Genomic DNA, 24641 nt, shown 5'->3' with positions numbered 1-24641 from the left:
GAAAAATCGCACAATTGAGTACCAACTTTAAAATTATTTTGTCAAAGTAATGACTGCTAAATGTTATTTCATATTTTGTTTCTGACGTCACGAACAGTGCGGCAACAGTTGACCAGTTACTCTGCAAAGAGCGTACTTAAAAGTGCCAGCTGAAAACTTAAATTAAAAAAGAAAAAACAGCTATGTTGAGTTGTAATGGGAGTTTGGCTGCACATAACGTTTCTTTTTCCCGAAGTCAGGATGGACAGTTAATGCTTTTGAGTAGAGGGATTGATATGCTAACCCTAGGCGTGTTTAATCAATGACAACGAACAGTGAGGAAACCGTTGAGTAGTCTCGTGACAAAAGTTTGTGCCTCTAAATATCGGGGTCGCTTGTCATTCTAACTATATCATGCTTTATGATCGCATTCAATCAAAATGGCCACGTAGTGGTCACTGGCAGGTAAACCCGATTTCCCACTTCCTTTTCACACGCAAATTAAAGAAAAATGGCGACGGTTCGATGACCGCAGACTCAAAAATGATAACAGTGCTGAAAGCGGTTTCTTTTGATATAAAGCGTGGCTTTGTACCGTTATGTATATTGAACTCTTTCTAGTGCTGAGCGGAGGTGACATCACGCCGACGCGCAAACAGCCCCCCACCCCTCTTTGACGCCCCTTTTAACGGACTCAAGTGACAGCACAGAATGGTGGTAGCTGTTAGCACACCACTGCGGTATCCGACTGTACAGTACGCTGTATAGACTGGGGCAATGTTTACGCCAATCCCGATCCATCGGTACGCGATGTAACGTCTGCAAACGCCTCCACCGATTCGCGACCCGAAGCGACCACCACAACCCGACCGACATGTGAGTGAAGCAACGTTTTAATAGTTAAGAAATCGCCACTTGTGTTTAATTTTTGTAGCCCGTTTGTATGATTAAGGAAACAATGATGCGATGCCTAAGGGTTTGTTTGCAACGCATAAGACGCAAAATGAAGCTGGACCTGCTCAGAGATTTGGCCCGTCAGTATCCCCTGTTTTGCTTCCTACTACTGGTCCTTCTCCTGTCTACGGTGTTGTTGAACAGGTACAGTTGTGGGCTTGCATTACTCCCAATATCTTCATTCGTTTCCCATATATGCTTAAATTTGATCTCACGTTTTAACACAGGTACATCCACATCATCATGGTGGTCTGGTCCTTTCTTGCTGGCGTGGTTACGTTCTACTGTTCCCTGGGACCTGAGTCTCTACTGCCAAACATCCTTGTCAGCATCAAGCCAAAGATCAAGGTACATAAATACACTGTAGGGCTGACAGAAAAAAAAGTGTTGGTTTCTCATTGTTACAATCTAATTGCCCATAATACAAAATACAATATTCAGTTTCCTTCAACAGCAACAATGTATGTTCTTTAAGGGGACAATGTTTAAGATTTAGACCGCTTTTCATTAAAAAGGAATACATTAAATTATTATAAATTTCAAAAACCTGCAAATAAATGTGTTCTTAACAGCCAACAGTATGTTTTAAATATAACCGTTGGTCTTGTTATCATTAAATGATATTACATAGGGGGTGGCACTCCTCCAGTCTGCCATGTCTCTTATAGCAATGGAAAATGGTAAATGCAGCACCTCCTGCTGTCTGTAATGAAAAATGGTCTAAAGCGTACACATTGTCCTTTTAAATATAACTTTAGGAGTGTTACTTTTTTAATTCAAAATCCTAGAAATCCTACAATACATGCAGTAAGTTTCAGTTCAAAAGCATTTTAGATTGTTTTTCAAGAAAATCCACAATTAATGACAGCTGAAGCCTTTAACGGTATAGTTGACAAATATCTTGCACATCCATGGAAACGAGTACTAGCACTATAAAAAATAGATGGTAAATGGTTGGGTGGTGCAATCATGAAACGTTAAACAGCTTTTGTTTCAAAATGTGTCTTGCTGCTTACAGCTGCACTTCCTTTTAATTTCACAGCAAACTTTAGCTTTACAGATGTCACGTCTGTTAATACAAGCAGTTTCTGTTGTACTTATTTGGAACCTCCTGCTATTTTTGTCTAGGACTATGAAACCGTTGATTTAGGTCAGCGGTTTATAATATGAACCATAGTTAGTGAAAGGAACAAGATTACTACCATTGAGTTAGTGTCATTGAAGAGGCTGCTATTTTGAGTAATTGCGATAGTATCTTTGTTTTTATTAAAACGTTTTATGTTATTTATTTTGGCGACAGGTGCATTCATGCATGAAATTCTTTATATTTTTTTGTGGGTTGTTGGCAGTTGTACCAACAGGAGTTGTTTCCGCTTGGCCACAGCTGTGCAGTTTGTGGCAAGATCAGGTGCAAAAGACACAGGTGAGTCACCTGCTCATGTTACCAGTGAGAAGCACGAGTGTTGTGCACTGTTACTTAAAACTACCCATGACCATGATGCTACCCGTCACGCGAACATAAAAAGTAAAGAGTAAAAGTGTATTTTTTTTACTTGTTGGTCAAACCCGTTCAATCTCCATGTTTGTGTTTATCACAACCTCATTTGTTATGTTCTACCACCCTCTAGTGGAAAACGAAATTCACAGGGCTGGAAAGGTTCTACTGTACTGTATTTGCGTCATATTAAGAGTACACTCTGAAATCCGATGATATGTATTCATGACATTTGTAACCATAATTCGCCTGCTATGATATAACTAAGAACGCCTGTATCGTTTTCTCCAATCTCATTATTAGACCTACTTTATTACTGGAAAACTATCAACCATGGCTTGACTTGAAAGTGTCTTCCAAGGTAGATGCTTCTCTTTCAGAGGTAAGGTTTAAAACCATAACATATATTGCCTACATTGGCGGTCACCAATACTGGCCCTCGAGGGTGCTTATCCACATGTTTTCTGTGCAACCCTCCTCCAGCACACCCGATTCATATGATCAGCTCATCAGGAAGCAATGGACTCTGTAGAGGCCTGTTGATGATCCTGATCATTTAAATCAAGTGAGTAGAAAGAGGGTTGCACAGAGAACATGGCGACCTCAAAGACCAGGATTGGTGACACGCATTACTAAATATTCAGTAGAGCTCTTGTAAAGCCATGTATTTTTCTCCTCATCTAGATTCTGGAGCTTGTTCTTGAAAATTTTGTGTATCCATGGTATAGGTAGGAATACTCTTGTGGTTGTCTGCCTCACATGTACACTCACGAAACATTTCTTGGAACACAGATATTTGTTGTTATTTTATGTTATGCATGCAATGTTACAATATAAGATTGTTAAGTGATTGCCATTTTATACGGGTGTAGGTATTGTAAGTAAGTAACCATGCTTATTTTTCAGAGATGTCACAGATGACGAGGCATTTGTTGATGAGCTGAGGGTGACCTTACGTTTTTTCGCTGCCGTTTTGGTCCGGCGGATCCAGAAGGTGAGAAATTGAGCTGGACTATTGCAACTTAAATGCATCAAAAAAAACATTATTGTAATATTTTGGGGGATTGGATTGTACCCCAGGTTGATGTGGCGTCCCTCATCACGCGAAAGCTTCTGAAAGCTTCCATGAAGCACATTGAGATCATTGCTAAATCTCGGCAGAAAGGTATAGTCAAACATGAAACGTCCAAATTCATCACATAAAAGCTAAACATTTCTTCTTTGCTATGTTTAGTGAAGAGTGTTGAGTTTCTTCAACAAGCTGCCCTGGAGGAGTATGGTCCTGACCTTCATGTAGCCCTCCGCGGTCGCAGAGATGAGCTTCTCTACCTCAGGAAGTTGACTGAGATGCTTTTTCCCTACATCTTGCCACCTAAGGCTACTGACTGCAGGTAACATGTGTATCACCAAATTTCTTCCATGTATTACTAAAGGTTAGTGTCATGGTTGTTCATAACAGGTATTTTTAAAATTTCTCATCAGATCCCTCACATTGCTGATAAGAGAAGTCCTGGCTGGTTCTGTTTTTCTTCCCTCCATGGACTTCTTGGCAGACCCCGTGAGTGTAGGCTCTAATCATCAGCATAGGACAATGCTTCCAGCATGTGACATTTATCTTGACTGGTTTGCTTTTCAGGACACTGTGAATCATTTGCTTCTCCTCTTCATCGACAATTCTCCCGTAAGTAACTGTTGAAGTTGGGGGTGGAAATCTTTGACTGCCTCACGGTTTAATTTGATTCCGATTTTTGGGTCTATGATCTGATTAGGAATTGATTTTCAACTCAAAATGACATTTGATTGACAATGACTTCTGCTTAAATTTATAGACTTGCAAAGAATTGTAATGATCTATTCAAGTCTGCTTTGTAAGTCATACAGTGGCGTATTTTGAGTGACATTCAAAGTTTTTCATTTATTAATTTGAATTGTAAGGAAAGTACCTTTTTTCCACAACAGCACATGGACCACAACTCCTACACTATTTACTCTCATTCATTGACATACCAACCACTAAAATGGAAGACAGACAGCCTTGTTATCTATTTACGTAGGTATTTTAAAAACTCTAGATTTTAAACTTGAACCATCCAACAAGTTGGACCATTTATTGTAATTAAGTAAAAATAAGTAAAAAAAATAAGTACAGTGGTACCTCGGTACTCGACCGCCTCTATACTCGACCAAATCGGTGCTCGACCAAAAAATTCAAGTAGATAATGCATCGGACCTCGAACAGATTTTCGGTTCTCGACTAGCCGAGCCGAGCCGAGCCGACCCGAACGCGCTCCTCGGCCCTTCTCGGCCAGCGGGTAAGCGCCAGTTCAACTCAGACCGCCAGCGGAGTAAGACGTTTGTTCGAGTATTTCTTCCCGGATTTAAACTTTTTCGTGTTGCTCTAGCCCTTAATAATGGGTCCAAAGAAAGACAGTGATAAGGGGAAGGCAAAGAGGAAAACAATGAGGACCACTATTGAACCGAAGAAGGAAATTATAGCAAAATATGAACGTGGTGTACGAGTGTCCGACCTCGCGTCGCAGTTAGCTAGCGTCATCATGGAAGGAGTAACTCCCTCCCGTCCTCTCCAAATCCATTCCTGTATGCCATCAACCACTCTCCAAAACGTAAGTAAATTATACAAAATGGTTTATAATGCTTTATTTATCTTTATCTTTATCATGTACTGCTTGTGCACATTTACTTGTGCACACATACTTTCCATTATTTCTTATGGGAAAATTGGTTTCGGTGTTCGAACAAATCGGTGCTCGACCACCACCTCAGAACGGATTATGGTCGAGTACCGAGGTACCACTGTAATTTAATTCCCATCAATCTTCTTGTTCTATGTCAACTTTTAGAGATTGATAAGAAATCCCACATTGTTGAGATGTGTGCAGTTATTAAAGGGCCTATATCATGGAATTTAAGCTTTGTTTTGTTTAAGCTTGTTTATCCTTGTTTTATTTTAATTTATTTTTTGAAATCTCAATCAGTGACTGATTTTTTTTTTTTTTTAACAGCAGTCTTGAAGTTTGCTGGTAGAGCAACTACTATTGCAAAGGTCAACTTCAAAATAAAAGTGTTCTAAGGCCATTGCGTCGATGTCCGCATATTATTTAGTGTGTATTTTGAAGTTTATCTTAGCAGTGGTGGTTGCTACCAGATAGTTTTTCTTCTGATTGTGACATTTTTTTAGGGGTATTTTATATTGATTCTTCATTTGATGCTTTTCGTGAATGTTTTTTTTCCCTTTGGCACACCTCTAGTCGACATAGACAAAGAGGAACTTTGAATATATCGTACAAAGTAAAAAAAAAAAAAAAAGCAATTTGTAGGTAAATAATTGTATTTTTCTTATCTCTCTTACATAAGCCCGAAGAAGCCACAGAGCCAACCTCAATGCTGGTCCCTTTCCTTCAAAAATACTCCGATCCCCGTAGCAGAAAGCCTTCAGTAAGCCCTTGTTTAAGTCTTTACTGTGACAAAGACGAGTATTTCTTAATTGCACTTGGACAATTAAATTGCATTTTAGTAATTTGTTTCCCTCACTTGCCAGGTTCTAAAGCTGGAGTTAAAAGAAATCCGAGAGCAGCAAGACCTACTCTTCCGCTTCATGAACTTTTTGAAGCAAGAGGGAGCTGTTCACGTGCTCCAGTTCTGCCTTGCAGTTGGTGTGTCCCATTCTTGACAACGTTTGCTTCTGTAGATATGTACATATAAAAAAGAAATATTCAGATGCGCTATTTCTCATGACAGTTTCTAATTGGTCTTCCTCAACTGTACATCTCAGAGGAGTTCAACGACAGGATACTGTGCCCAGAGCTGCCAGACACAGAGAAGATGATGCTTCACGAGGAAGTGAAGAAGATCTACGAGACCTACTGTTTAGACGAGAGCGTGGACAAGATCCGCTTCGACCCCTTTATTGTGGATGAGATACGCAACAGTGTGTCACACCTTGATTTACATTGATATTATATTAAGAGTTTTACACTAATTAATTGGTTTATGGTCTATGTTCTCTCAGTTGCCGAAGGCCCATATGAGGAGGTGGTCAAACTTCAGACGATGAGATGTTTGTTTGAAGCATACGAGCATGTCCTCTCCCTCCTGGAAAACGTTTTCACGCCCATGTTTTGCCACAGTGATGAGGTTAGTGGTCAGATCAAAAAGACAATTCACGCACATGAAGCTAAAAACTTCTAAAAAAGTTTTGACAAGTAACAATGTAAATAAAATTGGCATAGAGTAATTTGCAAAAGCTTTTCCATCTACAGTATATTCAATTGAATACACTACTAAGGGAGTATATTTAATGTTCAAATAGATTAACGTTACTGTATTTGGAGGGGGGTAAGTATTTTCTCATTTGAAATTTGACTCATGTACAACACATTCTGCCAACAATGGGACAGGAGTTAACAATAGACTGGAAAGATGAAGGAATGCTCAAAATGTCATTTTACTTATATTTTTCAATGTATTTGCTCCAGATTATAAACCGCACCAGTCAACATAAGCATCATGAAGAGAAAAAAATACATTGTGTTTTTCATCCACTTTGTGTTACTAAAAAAAAACAAAAACAACAACAACACTTCAACAAAAGATGTCCTTAGCCCATTAGTGAAACCACACACACGCACACACAAAATATCTAGGGCATGTCCGGCACGTGCACACATGGATCTCAAGTGGTGCTGAAGCACCTGCCCTTTTGGCCTGGATGAATAAGTGACCTTTTGCTGTAGGTTTTTTTTTCCGATAGCCATAAAAAAAACTAAACAAAACTGTTTTGATATTTGGCATTTGAGTTCTTGGGGGAATTATTCCTACCCTCACACCTTAATTTATTTGGGGTTAATCAGAGGCACTTCTGTCACAAATGGTGACAGGTGTGTGCCGACCCCCATTTAACATGAATTTGGAGTTGACTGATGAATTCTGAACACCGCCAAATTCCCATTTATAAGGTCTTGCATATGTGTAACCATGATATCTCAGTTTGTTTTTACTTCCACTCATTTTTTTTCAGTCGAGTGATTCAAGTTATAGGTTAACCAACCCTAGGAAAAAGTTTTGAAGATTTAGTTAGACTTTTTATCTTGACTGAAGCTCCTATTGACCCAATTTCGCCGGTGTTGATTGTATTAGCAGAAAATACACGTTAAACTTATTTTTTTTCCTTATCAGTGTGAATAACAGCGGTGAGTTGACCTAAATGTATATGGATGTGCCTGATCAATGTTAACTATCACATTGTTTCTGCACCATCAGTTGGAATCATATTGCTCTGCAATGAACTGAAAGTGTACCGTCCTTAATCAGTGTCTAGTGCCAAACTAGCATCATGCCAGACATCTCCAACCCCCACCATTTTTATACATTAACAGTCAATCATACTGAATGTGAATAAGGCAAAAACTGTGTCTCCTGTTTCCATCATCTCCCTATCTGATTGTTAGAATTGAATTTTATTGGTCTGAACAATTCTGAAATTAGAGATAACTTGAGTCAATTATTCTATGCTCCACCATAAACCTCTGTGATCACAGTGCGACGTAACGGTGGCCAATGAGGCAACGCTGGCTATAAGCCAAGCTGCCAACAAGCCAAGCTGCCTAGACCAATTTCACCCCTCACTGTTTGTTTCAATGGGCACAGTTAGGTAGAGCAGCGGGCGACCATTGTACTCAGCACGCCACCGTCCTGCTTAAGTAAAGCGTCTAGAAAATATTATGATTTATGATACTGCTTTTCTAAGCATGGCTCTGTTAAAGAAGGATGCACAACTACAAAAAGAGGCTTCAGTCATTTTTTTACGTCGACACTCTTAGTTTTTGCAATAATAATGATGATTTTTTTGTTTCTTTTTTGCCCCTATGTAGTACTTTCGCCAGCTTCTGAGGGGTGCTGAGTCCCCTGCCAGGAATTCTAAAATGAGCAGGTAAATTGTCATTTTATTCTATGTGTGTATCTGTGTGTTTGTGTGGCAAAAGAAAATGTGGAAGGCAGAAAAATTCAGCTAGCAACTTGTTATTCAAGTCAGCAAAGTAACTTAAGTGATAGTTCTTAGCTGTCAACAAAGTGGGCGTGCATATGTGGCCTCTAGCCCTGCCACTAACTCCTTATGCATATTGTTCCAGAAATAGCATCAGTATGGATGACATCCGGTGAGTACAAGGCGTCACTGTCCTGATTGGAACAGTGGCTGGCTGACATGCCATTCTCGCTTGACTCTTCTACACAAGAGGATTCTGCCTTTTTAACAATTCCGTCAGTGCCTGACCTTCCAAGAGAAAGCCAGTTGGCATTAATGTGATAGTGGCTACAATAATTACTTTTTTTTTTTTTTTTTTTGCTATTGAAACCCCTAAATATTTGCTGCACAAGTAGCTGTGCTGTAAAGAAAACCGGGAGCGCCTGTGAACAAACTACCCATGATTGAGAGTGTAGTCAATTAATATATTTACACTCACTGGACTCTTAATTAGCAATACAATTGTGGTTGGATGAGATCTTAATACAAAACTGTCAGAAATGCAATAAGAATGTTATTGTTTAGATTCACGCCTAGAGACGTATTAACTGTCAATTAAACTAGAAAGCGTTTATTAATTGCAGATTTCCAGAGTGCAGAACTATGCTACATCATTCTTCCACATTTCAGCTCAATAAGGCAACCAGGAGCACCCTTTAGTATAATTATTGGACTTTACACGATTCAGGATTTTTGTGGCCGATCACAATCACCGATCAGTAAGTTTAAAAATAATCGATCACCGAGCCAATAACAAGATGGGGCAACATATGAATTAAAATAACTTATGTACTTATTGCATATACTGTTTACTGAATAACAATACATATGTTTGTGTAATATTTATGAAATGAAGCATTTTTGCCATAGTTTAACAAGCCTTGCCTTGCACAGAGATGTACTGGTAAAAACATCAATGACCGCTAGAAGGCATTGAAGAATTGGCCAGACATAACGTGGAAGTTCACTCTGGTCAAATGAAAACTACTTGAGGCAGCGATAATAAAGGCAACTACTTAATTACTGTAATTAAAAAAAATGCTGTAATTAATATACCGGTACTTTTTTACAAACTGTAATTTTGCCCCTCACAACATTCATATAGCATATGATTTGTGGATCCGATCAAAGTACAGTATAGCAAATCATCAATTTTGCATGAAATGCCAAGTATCAGTCAGTCACGAATAAGACGATTAGATCGTTGTAAACTTTGTAATGTATAATGACTATAATGACAAGATGTACAGTTAACCACAATAATAGACACATTGTTTAATTAATAGCACTTCAAAAGTTACAAAACGTAATGTAGTAAATGTAATTTACATGTAATCACATGTATTTTAAATGTAGCTCTATGTATACATTTGCATTGTTTTCAATTTGATTAGATTTTCGCTTTGTTAACTACCAATTTAATATAGTAAAGCATTATATGTAGCTCTATGTATACATTTTGATTGTTTTCAATTTGATTACATTTTCACTTTGCTTTGCTAACTTCAGAAATTATAGCGTTCCAAAAATACAATTGGAATGTGAAGATGTCAGCCGTTATTGTATTATTTTTTTTTAACTTTGTTATGAAGGCAGTTTTCAAAGCAGAAGAGACTCACGCTGCATTTTCAAACGGAAGCATGAAGAAAACTGAACTAACATCAGCAGTCGTTCAGGCTCTTGTCTGTGTCCTACCATTATTCCATTGACTGTATGTAATTGTCACGCCACACCACGTTGCGTGTGTCCACACTGATTCTGTCACCGCCATGCTGCCTGCCTCTCCATCCTCTCCCTCCTTTTTGTCCCTGGGGACATAACCCTGTTCTGCTTATAGTTCCTGGGACTGGAGCCCCGAGTCCCCCTCCTCACAGTTCACCGCCTCTGGCAGCTCTTCACCTGCATCTTTTAACTCCCTCCATGCCCAGCCCACGTTAACAACTTTTCCATACGGCTCTCTATCCCACCGCCACTCCTTATCACCCAAGTAAGTCAGGGTCCATACATATCTCCAGCTGTGGTTCAGTGTGACGTCATGCTGTCCACTCTGTCGTCCCAGCGTAGCAACCCCAAGTCACCCTGACCCAAACAGCAGCATGCAGCCAACCTCCTTTTTATTTGTGTCCTCACTACCAGTTGGTAATATGATCTACGTGGTCCAAATGAAACAATAAGACAACCTGGCATTAAAACACCATTGTCTTGTTAGTGTCTTGTCAGCATTACAAGTCACAAATTGTAAGAGATGTTTTTCAAATGTTCAGGGGTTATTTTGCTTTCCAAAAACCTTTTGAGTTTTTAAGGATAATAGTTTTTTTCAGATCTTTTGCGACATGTTCTGCTCCAACTCTATCCCGGGCACATCCTTAAATTTGTTTTCAACCAAGATTGAGGATTATAATTCTGTTGTAGTAGGAATCCTATTAATTCTAAAAAAAAAAAAAAAAAAGTCAATATGATAGTTTAATGGTAGCCAAACGACACATTTAGCAGACATGGAGGTTACATGGAAGCTAACACGTATATACAGTACAGAAATCTTAGTCACAGCGAGCATAGGAAACTAGACTGAGAAACTCGACTCAGAAGGAAGTAACAGTCATACATTAACAAAAGGTGATAAATACATGATCATTATGATAAAAGTGACAAATACATGATATGAAAGGCGTAGCAATGATATCACAACATTATGATGAATTGTTCTGTGTCAAAGTAATAATTATACTGATTTGAAAGGATTTTTAATCAAATCTCACATCTTTCGGGACATGTTTCTTCTCACTGCTTTGTTGGGCGCAAAGTGCGATTCATTTTGAGTCACATAATACCACCCAAGATGTATGACCTAGCTAAATTGGTCAGATCACTTGGTACTTGTTGCTTCGATGTTTCAAAGAGATCACGTTTACCGAGAATACTCTCACATTTAAAGTGGGTGAAAAATCTAACATAGTTTGAATGATGTCGGAAGTATATTTTAAGATTGCCTTGAGGAAAAACATCATTTCCCGACAAGTCAGATTTGCTTGCAGCAAGGTTTCTATTGATTTTAAATGATGACCTTTTCAAGATGCTTGATGTAGCCCAACTTGGAGATTTTATTGATTTTGTCAGCTCTCTGTCAGCAATCAGTTATTGCCTGTCTGCTGTTTTCTAGTTCATATCAAGACATCTGCTAATGAAATTGCTGTCCGCTTTATTTGCTTTTGTTTCCATGGTAACCGATTGAGGCATTTCATTCCACGAACGTGCTCTGGCTTTGGCTCTGGCTTCCTCAGCTATTTTCCTCCTTGATGTGCAGCGATAATACACTGCAGTGTGATGGTGCTTCCCGTCCTTGCTATGCGCCACAATTCCTTCCCTGTCATTTTGTTAAGCTGTCTGGTCTTTTTTTTCTGAAGCCAAGCACATCTCTTCAATTAAGCACAGTCTAATAAGCCTCCTCCCCCTTCGGCCTGCAGGAGCACCTCAAAGAGAGGCGAGTCCTTTGGGATCAGCCGCATTGGCAGCAAGATCAAGGGTGTTTTCAAGAGCACAACCATGGAGGGGGCCATGCTGCCAGCCTATGGGGTCGTGGAGGGAGAGGACGATTTGGTGAGGCAAGGCCAAACATACACACACTTGTCTTTGTATAAATTTAAATATATTACAGAAAATACATTATGATTCATTGATTCGATGTTCAGTGTTATCAAACATGTATAAGCAATATGCACTATATATGTAGTAAATTCTTTTTCATGGCATGCCCCCCCCCCAAGATCTCAATAGCGCTGTTCTGTTCTCTCGTAAATTACCAGACGAGGACGCCAGTGAGTCAGAAAATCTGAGTCGAATTTACTGTGTTTTCAAGTGAAGTGGTTCGCAACCATTTTTCAATGATGTACCCCCTGTGAAATATGTTTTCAGCCATGCGCTGTAATACCCAACCAGCGCAAAACAGTTTTGGATGAAAGAAAGACTCGTGCTTGGATGAAAAGATATAGATGGTTTATCAATGAAAACTGAACCCAAATGCAGTTTTGGTTTATCGAAGAAAGCTTAAAGCTCAGGAAATTATATTTTAGAAACATGTGTGCCGCCATACTGGCCTGCAGGGAGCAGACACAGCTTTCCACAATGGGTGCTTATTAAGGTAAATAATAATAAAAAAAACAAACCTCACACAATATCAATCTGGTCTGCATTTATTCACAATTTTATTTCAACGTAATCTGTGTTTCTTTAAAGAAGACAACATTACTCCCTGCAAAAATCAAAACATCGACTGTATTCACGAGTTCAAATGTGCCTTTGGCCATCAAGTTGGGAGACCATTTATTTGCTCTGCCTGTCACTATTTTTTCCTGGCATAGCGTAAAAACATGCATTATTTGTAGCACACAAATCATAATTTTCCTGCAAGACACTTAACGATCTCTCAGGGCGCACTCGTGTGCTGAAGCATATAATCTTACTTCACTTCTGTCAGGGGATATCCTGTGTTTTCCCTTGATTGTCGTCAAATGTTGCCAAAGGTTCCCCAATGTTTGTTCAGTAATTACAGATTAGGAGGACTGTGAGAACATATTGAACATTCTTTTGTTTTGATTTAATAAACAGAAACTCGAGTGAAACCAATGAGTTCAAATAAATATATCAGAGACAGGTGTTGGCATGAATTACATTTTTAGTATGTACTTTACACAATAAAAGAAGTAATTTGGTGGACGTGACTGAAACCTCCCTCACTTCCTTTCATTCCAGGTGGAGGAAGCCATGATGGTGCTGGAGGATGACTCCCCGATAGAAGCGACCTCCACGCCCAGCACTCCACGGAATCTTTCCGCCTGGAGTATCACCATTCCTTACATTGATTTCTATGATGATGATGTGAAGAGAGAGAGAATTCCTGTGTTTTGCATTGACGTGGAGCGGAACGACAGGAAAGCGGGTAAATTTGCTTTGAGACCTGATTGTGAAAGCTATCAAGTTTGTGGGCCACTTATACATGTGCAAACGTTTATTAAATCGGGTTCTTAGTGTACTGTAGGTACATGACAAAATAAAACATTTGTTTTTATCCACAAAAACAATATCATTGAAGAGAAACATTTAAAGACCTAAAAACTGGGCAAAGACTGTCCCCTTGTTTCCAAATCAAAACAATAGAATGACCTGTGATCTAATTTTTAAGAGAAAATAACCTCAATGATGGTTAACTAGTAACCTGTGTCGCCTGACCTTTGTCATGGTCACATTCCTGATGACATAAATTTTGGCACCATTTTATTTTTTTCCGTACAAAATGGATGTAAATTCATCAGCACAACCAAAAACTGTACCACAAAATTGGGTAAGAAAATGTGTCAACTGTTGACATACCTATGTTGTATTTTATTGTTTGTTTTTGACCGCAGTGGGGCACGAGACTGAACACTGGTCTGTATACAGGAGATATCTGGAATTCTACGTTCTTGAGTCAAAGTTAACCGAATTTCATGGTGAGTTTTTCTCGCAGAGTTCACGAAATGCATCTAGACCAGGGTCCTCATTTTGTTTGAAGAGCCACATTTTTTTTTTTTTAATTTGCCAATACTTCTGATGTAACACATTTAGTCAATTTATCCTGAATGACAGTACATTCAGTTCATTCAGGACAGGCAGTCCTCGGGTTGCGAATGAGTTCCTTTCCCACGCTGGCGACATAACCCGAATTGCCGCGGCAGTCGAAATTAACCCCTTAATACCTCTAAATGACCCCTAAATGTCTAAATAACTCTCCAAACACATGTCGGTGTCTCAGCTTTCTCCAACTTTTTATTGATACTCAACTTTGTTTCCATTGTAATGGATTTCCACTTGGCTGGATCAGCATCGCTAGATGAATCTGCTTTCTCTTTTGGGGCCACAATGTGAAAAAAGAGGGTCAAATTGATAAGGATATCGAGGAAATTACGAAGCACAAACAGACATTCTACCCTCATGGGCTATTGGAGACTAAAAGAATGAGACTCAGATGTCAAAAGAACATAGGCATAAAACCACTTAATCCGAGGACTGCCTAAATATGTAAAATTTGTCACTGTTTAGTTTGAATCGTATTCATTTATGTGATGAGAATAATCGCATTATTGATTCTCACAATAGTTATCAGCAATGATTACAACCACATAGGAAACAGATGAATACCAAGAACAAGTGCTTTAGTTCTGTAAATGGTTGTGTCTACATTTTTAACTGTTCGATTCTATCACATTTCTTGGAAATTGCCTTCACTGGTGAGCTTTATTTATTTATCTTGATTTTTTTTGTTATTATTACTTTTTTAACAGTCCCAAAGGCTACATGTGCTATTTGGGCCAACCCCCCCAGTGACCCCCTGGTCTAGAATCGCTGAATAATAAAATTGACATTACTGAACATTGACATTTTTGATGATTTATCAATCTCATCTATCTGTTGGATTAGATTTAGACTTCTCTCAAAAATTCTAAACCTGCAGGTTCATTCCCTGATGCACAGTTGCCTTCCAAGAGAATCATTGGTCCCAAAAATTATGAGTTTCTCACATCCAAGAGAGAGGAGTTTCAGGAATATCTTCAGGTGGGTGCTTTAGCTGTTGGCTAACGAATTCCAGTAGGATAAAAAAAACAAACAAAAAAAACAGGAAGCCCACAGAGATGCTGAATAGGGATTCTTTTGGTGTCTATGGTAGCTTGCCAAGCAATATTTCACAATTTTCTCTCCCTGAGACATGAATTTTGGCATCACAGGCTCATAATGACATACAAATGTAGCACAGACCTTTCTATTGATTTCACTTTTTCTCATGCCACACACAACTAAATGGATTTAGTACAAATCATTCCACTCTTGTGTCAATTTAATTGTGTGGGAAGTACAGCAGTATTATCTTGCAATCTTTCATGTTTGTTGTAGCTGGAGCTCACCATCACCCTCCCACCTGTGATGATGTTTTAATTTTTACTTAGTAAGTTTGTCAGAATGAGAAAAAAACATGTTCGTAATAACTTGCCACAGGGACACATATAACAGTCATTTTGAGAAAAATGTATGATGCTTTTTTGGGGGGGTGGGACAATATTTGCATCCCCATGAGGCCTTTTAGCAGCCTCACATATCGCAGATGTGTTGGAAAAAAGACACGGGTGTTGTGAGCCTTTGCAAAGCTCTTTACCAAACTAAACTCAAGAATATCTCTTGTTTGAGCATGTCTGCGATGGACAGGATGGCTGGCCGCTGTTCTACTTTAATGATATTTTCTTATTATTTGGCTATTGACAAAAAAAAAAAAAAAATAGAATCACTCCTTCTGTCGAAATTAAAGGTTGCAGCCAGCACTTGAAACTAGTCAGATATTACTGAACATCAACTTATCATTCTTTTGATCTGCCACAGTAATACACTACAATGTATAAAAAAAAGTGGAGGAGTGTTTTGCTCAGAAAATTTAGGTGAGATTAAAATTAAAAATTAGAACATTTAATTACAAATCCTAATCAATCTCTCAAACAGCAACTCTAGTTGTGTTTCTGTTTATAACACTTTTCCTCTTTGGCATAGCTGCCTGTCAGAGAAATCTCAGAAAAGAAGACTAGGACAAGCCTAGCTGCTTAAACAGCAAAAAGAGTAACTCAGACCAGCCAAGATTGACTTTTCTACGCCGGCGTAGGGAAAAAAGCTTGGGCAAATGTAACTCGTGGGTCTTCCAACGCCAGTTTTCCACTTGCCCAGCCGTTCCCCCCGGCTTTTATTGAATAGAAGCATAGCAGATTACAAGACACAACAAAAGAGCCAGCCGGGCGCCACCGGCAGCTGGGCCAAGGTCCCGGCTCACACTTTCGTGCGTCAACAGTTCTATCTAAGGACAGGGTCAAGATGAACTAGGATTGCATAAATGGGTAACAATGAACTAAGAACATAATGATAACAACCTAATATATGATTCCCTTCACACTGCCCCTTAGGTACATCACCAAAATCCCTAAAATCAAAATGTGGAATAGGGAACTCTCTTTAGATGCTTAACAAGATGACGTGCATGTTTGATTCTCTGGTGTCTCAGGTGACATCTCATGTGACACTGGTTTGAACCAAGAAATAATTTTCCAATAATTTGGAGTTTTTCTAAGTAAATGGACTGCAAATTGTGTCATAGTTAAGAAATGAGGTCAACATCTGTTTATGCATGTCTACTTTGGCATTTGATCTAACAGGCTCCTGAATGTAGTGTTGGTCATATTGCTCATGCTTTCACTGACGTTTTCCTTTCACGTGCTTTTTGTGCAGAAGCTCCTGCAGCACCCCGAGCTGAGCAACAGCCAACTTCTTGCTGACTTTCTGTCTCCGCACAGTATGGAGTCTCAGTTCTTGGACAAGATGTTGCCTGATGTCAACCTCGGTATAGTATGATTCGGTTTGTGAGTGTGCGTCGACATGAGGAAGAGAATGTGACTAAAGTCCACTGTAAGAGATTATGTTTGAGCAGGCAACTGTGTTCGGAATGCTGAGTGTTTGATCGGCCTGACCTTGGCGTGTTGCAAAAAGGCATTTGTGGGCTAGACAGAGCCAAACGTCACAACACAACATGACCATTCATCACTTAGAATAATTTTGCTTGTTTTACAGGGAAAATCATTAAGGCAGTCCCCAGCAAACTGATAAAAGAGGTGAGTGATGCATTCTCAGTGGCTCGTGTGTGTGTAAGATTCATTTTCAAGGGAATTTAGAATGAACGTCGTAGTTAGATGAGAGTATCAGGGACAAAAACATTCCCAACTCCTCTTCAGTACGAAAGTTCAGTGTCAACACAAGAGCATTAAATAATAACTACCTGTAACACAATCCAATTGATGATGATGACGACAACGACTAGAACAACAATAATACATTTACAACTATTCCAACTTTAAGATAAATATTTGATTGTCCGTAACATCCAAAAACAATGGCCTTAAATGAGCCAACGATACATCTTGAAATATGTTAACGCTTTATCTCAACCTTACAGCACTAATGTATTTGTTAATGTATACAATAATAATTGTATTAGTAGACTTAATGTGTAATGCACTCAACATTTCAAAGCCATCTCAAAGTGCTACAGTTAAAAAACAAAATTGAAAAAAACCCTATGTAAAAACTTAATGATTCCTGTACTAGCAATAATGTGTGTTTAATGCATTTCAACGGAAGACTTATTATTATTTATTGCATAGTATCTACAGCACTCCGCATATCTCAGCACTGCCCTTGTTTATAACATGGATTTCATTTTTAAGTTGAATGTTTTAAGTCCCTAAGAACAATGAACAAACTTGGCCTGCCATTGACTCTCCAAATATTTGGGATATATACCAAGAGACCCAGCCTTTAAATCCATTAATATGACTAATTTAAAAAAATCTGTTTAGACTTTGAATATTCTTGACAAACTAGCATAACTACAATTTATCTACATGATGCTTCAACCCATCTAGGCTGCTGCTAGGAATTTTATCACTCATAAAATAAGCAAACCTACAAATGGAAATGAATCATGACTCTTACTAGAAGTGGACTGGTATGCAGCATTTTTATTTATTACCTATTATAGTTTTATTCAATAAAAAATAAGGAAAGAATATGATCTGCTTTTGCCCACTGCCTTATTTACCTGGCAACAGTTAATACTAGCATTAGTTTTTCCCACTTAAAGCACTGATCATAACTGAACAAAATCTTCAGTTCTTTTTCATTCAACGCCCAAACTTATTCATGACAGTCATGGCTGTTTGTCATAGTAACCAGTAAGAATAATCATACGTTCTCTCCATTAGAAAGGACAGCACCTTGAGCCATTCATCCAGTCCTATTTCAACTCCTGTGAGTCACCCAAAGCCAAACCCAGCCGCCCTGAACTCACCATCCTGAGCCCCACTTCAGAAAATGATAAAAAGGTTGAGCACTTTTTTCTTTCTTTCTCTCCTTTTTTTATGCCTAACAGTTTAGGTGGAATCAAAACGTTTGAAGAGAGAATGCTAGTATTTGATGAAATAAGGTCCATAAATGTAAGGACATCGATACAACTTTAATTGTTTTGCCTCTTAACACCGCCATGCGATTTGAAATGAAACAAACAGGATGCGTTTGAAAAAGTCCAATGTTCATTTCTACTGTACCATTTGCAATTGGAATACAATAGTTTGTTTTCTGTCAACTCTCAAGATCTTAAAGCAAACCCAAATCAACAGTTTGCAACATTGTTAAAAAGAAAGAATGCCTCGCAAAGAATGCTCGCTCAGCAATAGCAAAAGACCTTGACGAATATACACACAGTCGTCTCAAAACGTCTTCGCAGCAGTGGCCAGATGAAGAACACTTTTCCAGGATTTGGCAAAGACAACAATCAAACAAAGAAAGAGTTTCACCACAAAGTATAAACCATAAAGTATAAACCATTGGCCGGACTAAAAAACAGGAAAGTCCAAATTATAGATTGCAGAGGTCTAACTTAAAGTGACAGGCGCTCTTGTTTGAATGTGCAGAGATGCATGAAGAATAATTCTTCAGTGGTTCTTCTCACTGTGATACCATAAGCATTCTTCTCATGTATTTTACCTTACATTTCTAGTTCCTCCAATTATGTTTATTTTTGTTCTATCGTAAACAATATACATACTGTATTCTATATAAACAAAAAAACTGCTCATGGGACTTCAGTGAAACGTCACATGAATGTCGCACCTGGACCATGTGTTATTTTCTGTATCCTTTTGAAATCCAAGATGGCCATCTATGTATTTAGGCTCAAGGATGTCTTTTTCATTCTAAGGTTAGGTTAAATTCTGGAACAAGCTTATATTCATTGAAATTAATTTTCATAAAACTCAGTTCATGACCGCCCCACAGCTTGCAAAATGTCACATGACCAAAGTCAGAAAACAAGCCTGACGTGATTGGACGTTTCCTGAGGCCAGAGCAGCTGTAATGTCATTTTCAGACGCCGTTAATTGGCAAAATGGCTGATCCCTGAGATGAATAAAATGTATTGATTTTGCCGCTTAATTCATATAACCCTAACACAATATTAACGGTAATTAAACCCTTATAAAAAAAGGGCGAGTAATATGCAAGTTAATTTATTTGTATTCTGTACCATTTTGAGGCTGCATCAATATTTTCAAATAATTTATGACACTCAAGCAAGAATTGGGACCAAAAAGTACATACATTTTTTTTTCTTTTCAAGCTCTTCACTGACCTCTTCAAAAACAATGCCAATCGGTCCGAGATGACCGAAAAGAGGCACAATCAAAACTACTTCATGGAAATCTTAACTGTAGAGGGAGTGTACGACTATTTAATGTATGTCGGTAAGTATATTGAGCCCCAGAACCCATGCCCAATTGTGTAACATTTAATTGAAATATGAGTGTGAAATAAAATCATTTTGTCCATGATATTTTAGGAGCTTAACATTTTACAAGTGCATTACACACTATCCTATTGTTTGGCAGGCCGGGTTGTCTTCCACATTCCTGACTGGTTGCACCACTTATTGATGGGTGGAAGGATTCTGTTCAAGAACACACTGGAGGCCTACACTGATTACTACCTTCAACAAAAACTAAACCAGGTGGTGGAAGAACACCGGCTTGTCTCCCTCATCACCCTGCTGAGAGGTGTGCTGCATTGACATCTCACACTCTACTTCAACAACCTTGTGTTAGCTACAGTAATTTCACGCTTTATATAAATAGCACAGTGTTACTAGACAAATGAGAACATGCACAGAAAAAACCCCCGAAAAAAACAAGGTGCAATTGTACATGGCACATTGTATTGTGTAGAACTGAACTTAAACACTGTGGTTCACAAGGTTTTTACTTGGAAGCACTGCCTTTTAGGAGATGACACACAAACACACAGATACAAGTTTTCAATAAATACGTACACTGCACACTTAGTTCCCGAACATTATTCCTTGGGAATCAACAAAAACATGACCAACAAACGTAACTCGAATAATCACTGCAGTGGTTACTTTGACATTTGAAAAATTACGCTGGCAATTTCAACAAGCCAGTACAATTTGTAATAATGAAAAGTGCTTACTGTAATCCCTTCTATACGGAGGACTGAAAGGGACAAAATGAAATTTAAAAAATGTTTCATTAAATAATTAAGTGTCATTAATTAATGAAATGTTTCATGAATTATATAAATATGGAATTAAACGAATCAATGTTTCATTAAATGTTTCGTTAATAAATTAAATGACCAATGATAAAACCTTTAAAAAATGCATGCCTGTATAGTTGTTCTTCTATTTAATTACCAGCAATTATTTCATGGTCCACTGTTGCGGTGCTTCATTAATTCATGGTCCATTGTTGCGGTGTTTCATGAATTAATTTTATCTGTCAAACTTGCTTGTGAAAGTTAGTGGGCGGGGCCCAATCCAGTTAAGGTCGATTCTTGTTAAATCCATTGCTATGGCTTGAAATTGTTGGAAACATGGCAGCTACGATGACGGAGGACATTCATGAGCTTTCAAGAGAGTTAGGTAGAGAAATTTTAGACCTAGCTCAATAAATACAAAGAAGCAAGGCCTGGAGGAAATGATTTTATTCAATGTAAAGTGGTGAAATTAATTGAAGTTGTTGGAGTTACTTCCACACTCCCATCACAACGTTGAGCCAAGAGTGAGTGAGGAAGTACTCCACATTGGTTACCCTGCTTTTTCTTGGCTTGAAGAGTAGGGTAACCAATCAGGTGTCAGGACCCACCCATCAAACTTTGACGGGAGGGTCTGACGGATAAAATAAATTCATGAAACTCCGCAACGCAGAACTGTGAAATAATTAAATAAGATAAATATATAGTTTTAAAAATGATTATTTGATTAATTAATAAAATATTGATTTCATTCCATAATGAAACTTTTAATGAAACATTGATTTATTTAGTTCCATATTTAATTCGATACAAAAAAAAACATTGAATTCATTAATGACAATTTTATTTAATTATTTAATGGTACATTTGTTTAATTTTGGCACTTATGGTCCTCCATACCACTAGGGGTTGCACCATCTAGTTTCAAACAACTGCGGTAGTTCATTTCAAAAAGTGGAACTATTGTATACAATTTCAACAGTAGTGAATTACTGTAGATGATATTAGTTCACCATTTTAATTAAACTACCTAAACATGTCACCATTTCAACCATGGTCGAATTGAAATTGCCTGTAACATGCTATTTTAAACTTTCCACAGTTACAACAAACAATACATTCTCAGAAATTGATCAAGAAAGGAAAATAACACCTTAGGGGTGTTTAGGGTGAAAATTCAACATTGTAATATGGTTAAAAGCTTCAAAAAGTTGAATTTCCATCATGATAGCGGCCCTTTAATGATGTGCACCGATATGTGGTGCTGAGACCTTGCTGTCCTCTGCGGGTAAAACACATTTTGGTACCTTCTAAAATGCTCAGGTTAAGTGCTCACTGCAATGTATTTCAATGGGCATGTTCTCTATTTTATTATAAATTGAAAGAGGATGTCAACAAAATTTAGCGCAACCCTGATTTAATGTCTACTTTTGAAAAAGAAAAACAAGAAAAATATCTGTTTGCTCCCCTAGATGCTGTTTTTTGTGAGAGTAGTCCACCTCGCTCAGCTCAGGATAAGCAAAGGAGAGCAAAAAGGACGTTTGCAGAGATGATGAGATACATTCCTGGTAATTTCCTGTCAGCAATTTCCCCTCACAAGACACAAAGACGTTTAAAAGGATGGCTGCCAATTCAAAAAGCGTTTATCTGCAGACCTTCTGGGGAAATGCATCGGCGAAGAGGCTAAGTATGAAGGCGTATGTCTCCTCTTTGATGGGCTGCAGCAGCCAGTTGTCAACAAGCAGGTAACAACACTCGCCCACGCCGTTGCATGCATGGCTCACGTCCTCCTCTACCGCCTACTCTGCTGCTAAATAGTCTGTCCTGTCAAGGTGAAAAATGGACTTCACTTAGCTGTGGCAAATACTTGGTGGTATAACGAGAATGCGGATGTGTTCCAATGTAATGTAATGTCTGCATGTAATGGAGCGGACCATAATAATCATATTTTAGTTGAAGCTCCGATGTTGAACCCTTTGAGTTCACCCAAATATCTCTGGGAGAATGTCGCAAAACGCAACACAAAATGTGGAATTCAAAGAGCCATAAAGTCTGATCAAATGTCAGCCATCAACGCGCACTGTCTGCCGCATTTAAAATCCGTGAGCGTAAAGCAGGAAGAGGCAAAGTATGGCCCGCGGCCCATATATGGGCTGCTCTGTTCTTTAATTTGGCCCACCAAACACTGACAAAATTCTTCAGTATTTCTTGCATTGTTTTTCAAATTGGTTAATTAAAGTCATATACAGTACATATATATATATATATATATATATATATATATATATATATATATATATATATATATATATATATATATATATAAATTCTTCAGTATTTCTTGCATTGTTTTTTAAATTGGTTAATTAACCAATTTAATTATTTAATTATTATTATTAAGTATTTCTTGCATTGTTTTTTAAATTGGTTAATTAAACCAATTAAACTAATATATATATATATATATATATATATATATATATATATATATATATATATATATATATAATAATAATTTTACATTTGCATTCAACATTTTCTTATTGAAATGGAATTGAACCCCCTTTTTTTTCGAAAATAAGAATTTTGCCTCAGCATTTTTAACATGACATTCTGATTAATATTGCATTTGTGGAATACGAATTAAGAAGCAAAAAGCACTGGTTTTTTTTCAACTTATGGGGTGGCCATTTCTTTGTTCAGATAACGACCGATCTCAGTTCAATTTTTTATAGTGGAATGACTTGGCCCATCTGTCTGTATTGACAATCAAATACAGTATTTGTAAGTCCAAAGTTTTAACCAAATGCACAGTACCAGTGATATGCAACAGTGATTGTCATTTAATATTTTTGAGGGGGATTTTTTGAAAAAGATACATTACAACAGCATTGTAAGTTTGATATACAAATAGACTGTTTCTTCTTCTATTTTTTTGCCATCTTCAGCTGACCTATGTTCTTTTGGATATTGTTATTCAAGAACTTTTTCCAGAGCTGAACAAGGTAAGCAAGTGCTCGTCTTATCTCTGTGTTCATTCTCAATATACACCGCTTAACACATTTATTACCTCACCACCCAATGTGCGCTTTGCCGCTTTAGTGATAACCTCAATTATTTTGTGAATATCATGTCAAACGCTCATGAATTACTTGCAGTCCCCCCAAAAATGGTTTAGTGGTTGTCAATTTGTTTCCGGCCGCTTTGGGACTCTTAGTGAGCCGGCTCTAACTTGGGTCTCCAAAGGTGACTTCACTTTAAATTCATCATTCCTGTTTAAAAGGGTAAAGGTCAAGAGCTCCATGTTTTTATTTCATTTTTTTTAATGTATTTTCTCTCTTGATATGACAGGTGATCTTTAATAAATATGTTGACCACTTGGTTATCCAAATCCAGACACCTAGACATAAATTATTTAAATTCCTTCCACTCAATGAATACACAAACACAAACACCACTTTTGACATTTTAACAACTGGAAATAAAAATGCAATTGTATAGCATCAGGCGTGTTGTGGTTGAAACTCTAGCAACCTATTGTCAAATTGTTGGAAGTTGTGGATGAACATTAAATATACAAAATTTCATACTTTTCTGTTTTTATACCTTATTCTCTTGGCAGGTGCAGAAGGAGTCTTCAAACAATGCTCCTTGGATGTGAATTGTTATTGCTAACACTAACTAACGATTTTAATGCACGATTAATGCACTTTGATGTCCACACAGACCTTTGTTGGTTTTTCCTCTGCTGTAAAGTGTGCATACTTTAATATGTAAAATAAAATAACAGAGTTGCGACAGTGATTTACAAATGTTGAATGATTATTCCTTTTAAATCAGATGTTTCATCTCAGGGGTTTTGTTCCATGGTAATTTTTTTTCCACTGTTAAACAGAGCTGATACGTTCAATTGCAACAATATTCAAACTTTGTACTGTTGATATATTTTATTGTTGATATACATGATTTTTTTTTGTCATGTTATGACAATTCAGTAGTACTGTG

At 37.8% G+C, this 24641-nt stretch overlaps 1 protein-coding gene across 5 annotated transcripts; it reads left to right on the top strand.

Annotated features, from left to right (window-relative positions):
* The first annotated feature begins 612 nt into the window (after positions 1-612).
* On the top strand, positions 613-24440 carry snx14 (sorting nexin 14). Of its 5 annotated transcripts, XM_088433938.1 has the most exons (31): positions 613-855; positions 914-1077; positions 1161-1281; positions 2283-2356; positions 2732-2810; positions 3113-3156; positions 3335-3422; positions 3509-3593; positions 3663-3819; positions 3911-3986; positions 4065-4109; positions 5804-5884; positions 5988-6102; positions 6222-6377; positions 6459-6583; positions 8320-8378; positions 8578-8604; positions 10309-10458; positions 11936-12068; positions 13221-13407; positions 13874-13957; positions 14959-15059; positions 16767-16878; positions 17106-17146; positions 18296-18415; positions 19708-19831; positions 19976-20140; positions 22109-22204; positions 22290-22381; positions 23585-23641; positions 24259-24440. In XM_088433938.1, the coding sequence occupies exons 2-31, from the start codon at positions 923-925 to the stop codon at positions 24295-24297; spliced, it is 2988 nt and encodes a 995-aa protein (XP_088290064.1). In that variant the 5' UTR covers positions 613-855; positions 914-922; the 3' UTR covers positions 24298-24440. The 5 variants fall into 5 exon arrangements, with proteins under 5 accessions (XP_088290064.1, XP_088290059.1, XP_088290062.1 ...); XM_088433933.1 differs by lacking the exon at positions 10309-10458 and having other exon boundaries at positions 615-855; XM_088433936.1 differs by lacking the exon at positions 10309-10458 and having other exon boundaries at positions 616-855; positions 955-1077.
* The last annotated feature ends 201 nt before the right edge of the window (positions 24441-24641 follow it).

The sequence above is a fragment of the Hippichthys cyanospilos genome, chromosome 14 (genome assembly GCF_059441005.1).
Source record: "Hippichthys cyanospilos isolate Australia breed blue-spotted pipefish chromosome 14, RoL_Hcya_1.0, whole genome shotgun sequence".
Lineage (NCBI taxonomy): Eukaryota > Metazoa > Chordata > Actinopteri > Syngnathiformes > Syngnathidae > Hippichthys > Hippichthys cyanospilos.
This window is presented reverse-complemented; position numbering and strand designations above follow the sequence as displayed.

Coding starts and splice junctions, on each gene's coding strand:
- snx14 (XM_088433938.1), top strand. CDS start 923: ATGATTAAGGAAACAATGATGCGATGCCTAAGGGTTTGTTTGCAACGC. Junction 6,584..8,319: donor TGTTTTGCCACAGTGATGAG/GTTAGTGGTCAG, acceptor GCCCCTATGTAG/TACTTTCGCCAGCTTCTGAG. Junction 13,408..13,873: donor GCGGAACGACAGGAAAGCGG/GTAAATTTGCTT, acceptor TTTTGACCGCAG/TGGGGCACGAGACTGAACAC.